General features: G+C 50.1%; 1 protein-coding gene across 1 annotated transcript in view; it reads right to left on the reverse strand.

Annotated features, from left to right (window-relative positions):
- Nucleotides 1-7798, reverse strand: part of SMYD2 (SET and MYND domain containing 2) — a 53550-nt gene extending 45752 nt beyond the window's left edge. The window contains exon 1 of the mRNA XM_068986019.1: nt 7580-7798. Coding sequence (XP_068842120.1) covers nt 7580-7752 — 173 coding nt within the window. The 5' untranslated portion in view covers nt 7753-7798. The remainder of the gene's footprint in view (nt 1-7579) is intronic.
- Between the last annotated feature and the right edge of the window lie 482 nt (nt 7799-8280).

The raw sequence follows: 8280 nt of genomic DNA on the forward strand, positions 1-8280 counted from the left end.
AAGTTACACAAAGTGAGCTGTGTGGCTTTGTGACTGGTTAGAGCGCCTGTGCTAATGAGGCCAAGGTCATGGGTTCAGCCCCCTGAAAAGGCAGTTACTTCAGTCAATTCCCTGCTGGAGGACTGCACCCCTAAACTCCCACAGATTCACTAGAAATCCAGAGATGCGAGGGTTGGGATGAGAATGGGAGACTGATGGTGGTGTACAGAGATTGATCGCATTAATACAGATCCCTTGAGAGAGGACAGAGACCTCTAGTCCCAGAGTGGGCCCCTCTCCAGAGGCAAGGGGACGGCTCCAGAAGCGACTAACCTCCAGGCTGACCAGCGCTCTGTTGTGCTTAGTGGCTCCGTGTCTGACTCTTTGTGCCCCTATGGACTACAGCCCGCCAGGCTCCGCTGTCCATGGGGATTCTCCAGGCAAGATTACTGGAGGGGGTTGCCATGGTTGCCATGTCTTCCCAACCCAGGGATCAAACCCAGGTCTCTCACACTGCAAGCGGATTCTTTACTGTCTGAGCCACTAGGGAAGCCCAAGAATACTGCAGTGGGTAGCCTATCCCTTCTCCAGGGGATCTTCCCAACCCAGGAATTGAACCAGGGTCTTCTGCATTGCAGGCAGATTCTTCACCAGCTGAGCTACCAGGGAAGCCTCTCCAGAAGAGGGCTCGAAGCCTGCATCTGGTCAAATACAATCAGGGTGCCCTGTTCCTAGTTCCCTGGTGGTGATCAGGACTATATACTCATGGACTTAAAGGCAAGCAGGCAAAGCAGAGCCGGGCTGCCTTTGAGAGGAACAGGACATGGGAATGCAGAATCAGTAAGAAAGGAGAAATTTCAATCCAATTGTCCTGGCACAGGTCAGATGAAAGCAGTCCTCGAACTGAGAAATGTGATTACTTCCCTCCACGTCTGAAGTACAAAAAACAAGATGTGCGTATGGTGGGAACGACCTTAGTTATTGACGACTCCAGTTACAAAGGGATATTTGTAATTACTGACTGCCTCCTCGGGATGCAGAAATACAGCGGCTTAAAATTACAACGATTTCACGTTTTCTTTATATTGACAAGAAAAAGAAAGGGGATATGAACCTCAGGCAAAAGAGTTAAGTCTCAAACACCAAAATCAAGTAGCAACTTTCTTTGCAGTTTTCAAGTTCTATAAGATGAATTGATGCTTTTGAACTGTGGTGTTGGAGAAGACTCTTGAGAGTCCCTTGGACTGCAAGGAGATCCAACCAGTCCATTCTAGGGAGATCAGTCCTGGGTGTTCTTTGGAAGGAATGATGCTAAAGCTCAAACTCCAGTACTTTGGCCACCTCATGTGAAGAGTTGACTCATTGGAAAAGACTTTGATGCTGGGAGGGATTAGGGGCAGGAGGAGAAGGGGACGACCAAGGATGAGATGGCTGGATGGCATCACTGACTCGATGGACGTGAGTTTGAGTGAACTCCGAGAGTTGGTGATGGACAGGGAGGCCTGGCGTGCTGCGATTCATGGGGTCACAAAGAGTCGGACACGACTGAGCGACTGAACTAAACTGAACTGAAGATAACTTCACTGTCCCAGGTTCTTAGCAATTGTGAGTTCTGTTGTAAATCAGCTGCTGCCAAACTACAGCCCTGAACCCTGAATCTTCCCAAAGAAATTTAAGACATTTCTGAGCATCTTTTAAAGAATCTTTGGTCAGACAGTGCTTGTCCTACAGGAATACCATCCAGGGGCCTTTCAGCACAGCTGCATCATGAATTCTATTCCCAAACCATGTCTGTTTAACTTTGCATAGAGCAAAGTTCTGAAGAATGGGTCTGTTTAAGGAAAAAAATAGGCAGGAGTGGTTAACATCCTCATGCTGCCCTACCAGAGCACACAGAAACAAACTCTTTATATGTACCTATAAAGACAAAGATGACAAACTCCTTTTAAATAATTTGAACATATTTAAGAATATCCCAGACTTCCCTGGTGGTCCAGTAGTAAAGAGTCCATCTGCCAATGCAAGAGTCCAGTCCATAGAACCTGGGTTCGATCCCTGGTCTGGGAAGACCCCACATGCCATGGGGCAACTAAGCCCAGGTGCCACAATGACTGATGGTGAGGACTGCAACTACTGAAGCCCACGTGCCCAAAGACTGCGCTCAGCAACGAGAAAGGCACCGCAATGAGAAGCCTGTGCACCTCGACAAAGAGTAGCCTCCACTCACCCGAGTAGAGAAAGCCCGCACACAGCAACGAAGACCCAACGCAGTCAAAGTAAATAAATAAAAGTGAAATAAAAAAAAATAAAAATATTCCAAACTCACCAAAGGACTAGAGCCTCATATTTATTTTCACATTTCATCAGTTAATAGTGGACGATACAGAAGAATATATGCAGTTGTTATACAAATTCCAAACCGTTGGGATTTAAAAAAAAATTCCCTGAAACCGCAGCAGCATAAGATATAAATCCAAGAGAGATGAATCAATTGATTTTGCTGAACTTTTAGAAACGATGCATTAATCTGTTGCATTATCCACAGGGGCAAGGGGAAGCAAAAGAAAAGAGGTGATAAAAATTGTGTTCACCTGAGAAAGCAGAAGTGACTTAAGTCCTCTTGTCCAGGTGTGAACCACATGGTAGTTTCAGGTCAAAAGGGACAGAGATATGTGTGGCTGAGTCATGTAGATGTATGGCAGAAACCAGCACAATATTTCAAAGCAATCATTGTCCAATAAAAAATTTTTAATTAAAAAAAAAAAAAGGACAGTGAAGGAAAACCACACTCAGAACAGAAAGACACAGTTCCCTCCATGGAAAGGCTGGCCCTTAGGGGGCACTCAATATCTGCCCCCCAAAAATGTGAAATTCAAGGAAACAACTTTTCCAACACTCAGTTACTTCCTATGTAACACAGGACAAGGTCTTCTCTACACAAGCCATCCTGGGAGGATCAAAACACAAATGTACCTGGAAACGCTTTATGAGTTGCAAAGAGCAACACGATTTAAAGGAATATCATTTTATACGGGATCTTCAAATTTTTACAATCGAGAGGATATTGTGCAACTGCTTTTTGGAGGGAAAGGGGTTAGATGGTGGTTTTAACTCACCAGGGTTTTAATTTCACTTAGGATATCTATCCTGCTGCCAGTCTGCCTCTTTCATCTCAAATCGTTGCTAATCATGCCGCTTGGTCACTGGGCCCTGATACACCAGCACAGAAATGATGCTCCCTGCGTGTGAAAAATGTTCCTGTCCTGGCACTGTGCACACCTGAAGTCTTGCAGGACTGCCCCTTGCCACAGCTGAATCATGCTGAAGGCAGAGAGCAGAGCAGAGCTGTGGTATCCTTGCTAGGTGGAACATTCTGTTTTCCTCTGTTTCTTATTTCAAACCTTTGTTTAATTCCAGGGCAAAAGAGTATTAAAGTCGTTAATCATTTTGGAGCTACACAAGGCTCCTTAAAAAAAAACAATAAAGCTTTACCTGTGTAGGCTCATCATATCATTCTCATCAGGTTTTGGAAAATACTGAAAACTGATCCCAGACACCCATTATTTACGCAATTGAATGGGAGGTTGAGAACCGCTGCTTTCAACTCTGGGTCAACTTGCCATCTGAATGATGATTCCACTGGCCAACAAGGTATAATATTTTCTTCCCAGTATTCCCCAGCTCAACCTGACCGCCATAAAAATGTTCCTGAAATGAGAATATGTTCTCATACTGTTTAACATTTAGCCAACAGAGCTCATCAAACAAGTCCATAAAAGCAAGACACCGAGCCAATTGTGACACCTCCCGAGGGGTCTGGGTTGTACTAGGCACTTGACTTCCCTGACTCAGGACCAGCTCAGGAGGTGGGTGTTAATGTGCACTGCTTACAGATAAAGGAAGCTGGGAGTAAGTGCGTGCATGCTAAGCTGCTTCAGTCATGTCTGACTCTGTGCCACCCTATGGGTTGTAGACTGCCAGGCTTCTCTGTCCATGTGATTTCCAGGCAAGAATACTAGAGTCGGTTGCCACACCCTCCTCCAGGGCATCTTCCCCTCCCAGGGATCAAACCCACATCTCTTATGTCTCCTCCACTGACAGGTGGGTTCTTTACCACTAGTACCACCTAGCAAGCCCAGAGGGGCTAAATAATTTGGCTCAAGACAATCCATCAGGAAGGGATGAAACCAGAATTCCAACCCAGTCCATCTGGCCCCAAAGTCCCTCCTTTGCAGTCCCTAAATAAAAGAAAAACTTGAAATACTGAAATGTTGAAAATGGCAAACCAATATCTCATTATCTACTGTACAAATGGCTGAATTTTATATTCTTCAGTGTAAATTTTTAGAGGAAATCTGTTATCTGTGTGTGTGTGTGTGCGCGTGTGCCTGTGTGTGTACATATACCTTTTTTGGGGGGAACACCATGCAGATGAGGGGGTCTTAGTTCCTGGACCAGGGATGGAAACCTATGATCCCTGCAACGGAAGTGTGGATTCTTAACCACTGGACCAGGAGGAAAGTGCCTGTTGGCTATCTTAATCTTCCTACCCATTTCTTTAAAACACACGCAAAAAGATGCAGGGAATAGATTATAGGAGCATGTGCCTATAGAAAGTGCAAGTCACTCAATCAGGTCCAACTCTTTGGGACCCCATGGACTGTATAGCCTGCCAGGCTCCTCTGTCCATGGAATTCTCCAGGCAAGAATACTGGAGTGGGTTGCCATTCCCTTCTTCAGGGATTTTCCTGACTCAGGAATCAAACCCGGGTTTTTTGCACTGGCAGGTGGATTCTTTATCACTGAGCTACCAGGAAAGCCCTCTCAGATGGAACATGGGTTACAGATTTTTCTCTTTCTGAGACAAATACTAGCAAGTGTTAAAATACATTAAATATCAAGTGGAAAAGTGTGCCACAAAATACTGACCATACCCAACGTATGTGCTTGCATGCGTTGTGCGCACACACACACACAAAATCTGAGAGGTCTGATGAGGACAGCTCCCAACTTGAAGACATTTATATTTTTAGGAGCTGCCTCTTAGCAGCTGAGGCAAGATACACATCTTCCCAAGTGTCACCCTGAGAAAATGTGATACAGAGGCAAACTTTTGCCTGTGTTACCCTGACAGTAAGAATTCCACTTTGCTCTGACTTAAGAGACTTCCTATTATTTTTCCATTTGCAGAACATGCTTATTCTGAAAAACATCACTTCTTTTCCTTCAAAATAAGTCAAACCCTGATACAATTAATATGATAGGGAAGATCTCTGCAGGCTCATTTGCCTTAAGCAATATTATTTACCTTCAACTTCTGGCACAAGAAACAATATGTGCAGCTTTCTTTTTATGGCAGAGGAGGGGAAGTCATGGAAGAGTATTTGAGAATTTTGTTCCTATCCCTGGGGGAACCATGGGGACATACACGTGTGCCTCCAGTATAGCTGAACAGAATAATCTGTCCTCGGTCTATACGAACAGCTGACAGGGGAAAGAATGCTAAATCTTTGAGATTGATCTAGCCACTAATTCTAAGTGAACTGGATTTAAAAGAATCCACAGAGTGAGTACAAAGATATTTCTGATTTCACAGGTGTCATGATGTCATGATGTCATCATAGCCTGTGTGTTATTTTAGCTGATTTCAAATGAGTCCTCAGGGAGAGAGAGGAAAGGAACTGTGGGTGTTGACAGAAGTTCACCTAAGCCAGAGAAAAGCAGGAGGAGGTGCAGCGGTCCCTCCCCAGTGCAGGGGCAGCGCCGGAGAGGGGCCTAAGGCAACAGTGACACTAATGACTGTCATTCAGAAAAGGGGGAAACAGAGGCAAATGCCATCCCATAGGGCGGGGTGACTGGCCAAGCCGCACCTGGGGCACTTTCCGGTCCGGAGGTGAGGGCGTGTGTAGCAGGTACAGTTGGAGGCGAAAGAGAACCATCTCTCCGCTCTGCTGCTCCACTGCGAACCCAGCTGGATTTGATCTATAATTCACCGGAGGAGGAGTCTGGTAACAGACATCTGAGTGCCTACTAGGTGCCTGGTCCCGCAGTCTTCTCTGCCACGATGGATCCCAGGAATCACCAGGATCCCTGACGGAGGAGGGAGGCCCCTTCTGTGTGGGGTGACCTTGCTTTGCTCCTGCCACTCCAGACACCCACGCTGCTTCAGACTCTGAGCCACAGCGAGGCTCAGAAGATCAAGGGACCAGACACAGCAGCCTTTTTAACTTTGGGAAAACCCAATGCTCACTTCACTCAAACGTCGCAAAGTGGTGCCATGACCCTTTAGCTCTTGGCTCACCAATTCAAAGAGACACATCACATACAGCCCTTAAGCTGCCCACGGCATGATTCTGTGTCTAGTTCCTTTCCAGGTCCCCCCAAAGCGGAAGACAGCTCTGGCAGGGAGTCTGGGCAAGATGACTATAGTATTTAGCTTTTGTCCCTTCTTTTGCTCTGTCTTACCGTGGAATAAGATGAACATATCTCAGGCACTGAGTTCTTCGGTGTGTGTTGGACCGGAGACCTGTATTCAAAAGGTACCTGCCAACCTCAGGTGGGCTTAATCTAGCCCAGAAATCTCCACTTGGAAGATGAAGAAACTGAGGTTCAAAGAAAGGGAAACAGGGTCCGGGAAGGTCCCATGGCATAAACTCCAATGCCATGGTTCCTGCCTCAGTCCTTTTATTGAAGACTTGGCTAGGTAGGCAATGGGCAGAACTGAGAACATCAGATTTCATTTTCTTAACTGTAAGCGTGAATATACATACTTCTATGGGCAGTAGTTCTCTCCCCCTTAAAACTGAAAGCGTTGCATTCACGCTTTCTAAGGGTGCCTTTAGGTCTGAAATCGTCATAAGGCTTGAAGATATAATTATGCGTTGGTGTATGTGAATATATACACATACACACACATACATGATTTGCTCCATTTAAATACCAATTCTAACCAGACGTTTTGCCTAATCCCCCAAGCAACCAGGTTTTCCCAACCCCAAACCAGGGCTAGATCCCGTCCCCCCGTTGCAGTCCCTCTGAACCCCGGATCGGTGCCCCCCTGGCTTCTCCCCAAACACCAAGCGCAGAGGGTGACAAGAAAGACAAGGGGCCACGTACTTCACATGAAATACGAAGTGTCATTAAGTTCCTCGGCGGTAACACGGCAAGCCTGCGGCAGCGCGGGGCTGGGGGGAAGTAGGAGGGCACAGATCTCATCGCAGGAAGCACAAGTGAAAGGTGACTTGTGCTGTGGCCGCTGCGCGAAACCTGGGGCCCCGCCGGCAAAGCGCCGAGTGGCCAGGGCTGGGGAGCAAGTCTGGCTCCAAGCCCACGTGTTGCAGGCACGACCCTGCCCTGGCGGGTTCGCACAGCCCGCCGGGGCCAGCAGGGAAACGTGCCGTGGTGCAGGGCGTGCGGCGGGAACTTGGCAGGTCTTGCTGAGTGCACGTGGCCCGGCCAGTCCCGGGTTGCAGGTCCCCTCCCGCTCCCCACCCCCGCCCTGGAGCCGCGGGCGCTAGGACCCCGCGAGGCGCGCGCACTCCCGCCCGCCCGCGCGCGCGGCGCCCCCCGAGCCCCTGCGCGCCCGCCGGCGCCGCCCTACCTGGCGAAGCAGAACTCGCAGTGGTTGCCGCGCTCGCTGACCGTGAGCACGTAGGCGTAGGCCGGGCAGGAGAAGAGCAGGTCCCCCACCTGGAAGGGCTGCAGGGCCCGCAGACCCCGGCCTTTGCCCGGGCTGCAGAAGCGCTCCAGCCCGCCGTCGCCCTCGGCCCTCATCCCGGTGGCCGGGCTGGCGCGGTGGGGGGGGAGCCCCGCGGCTGCGGCTCCCCGCGCGCTGTTATTGGAGCAGCGTCACCCGGAGCCGCGGGGGCGGGAAGCCGCCCGGCGGACGCGGCGGCCACCGCTTCCCCGGAAGGGACGGCGGCCCCGCCCGGCGCTCGCGCGCCCCCGGGAGGCGGGGGACCCGGCCCGGCGGCCCCGCCCCGCGCGCGGGACCCGCGCGCGGGACCCTCGCCCGGGGCCCCCGACTCGGCCAACTGTCGGCCGCTGCGGCCACCACCCGGAGCTGCGTCCCCCGGGGCGGCTCCAGGCAGGAGGGCGGAGGCGTGTGCGTCCTGGCGGAGGGCGCGGGCCGCGGCCGCGTTCCGGTGGGCGGGATGGGGTCGCGGTGGGGCAGGTACCCAGCGCCTCCCCTGGACCAGCCAGTAGGATGGCCCGCGCGGGGTTAATAGAAGTTGGCGGGGTTGGGGGGCAAGATGCTTCTCAACCTTCAGTTCGGTTCGTCTGTCCTTGTCGAAAACCCTA

This window comes from Capricornis sumatraensis, chromosome 14 (assembly GCF_032405125.1).
Source record: "Capricornis sumatraensis isolate serow.1 chromosome 14, serow.2, whole genome shotgun sequence".
In the NCBI taxonomy this organism is placed as follows: Eukaryota; Metazoa; Chordata; class Mammalia; order Artiodactyla; family Bovidae; genus Capricornis; species Capricornis sumatraensis.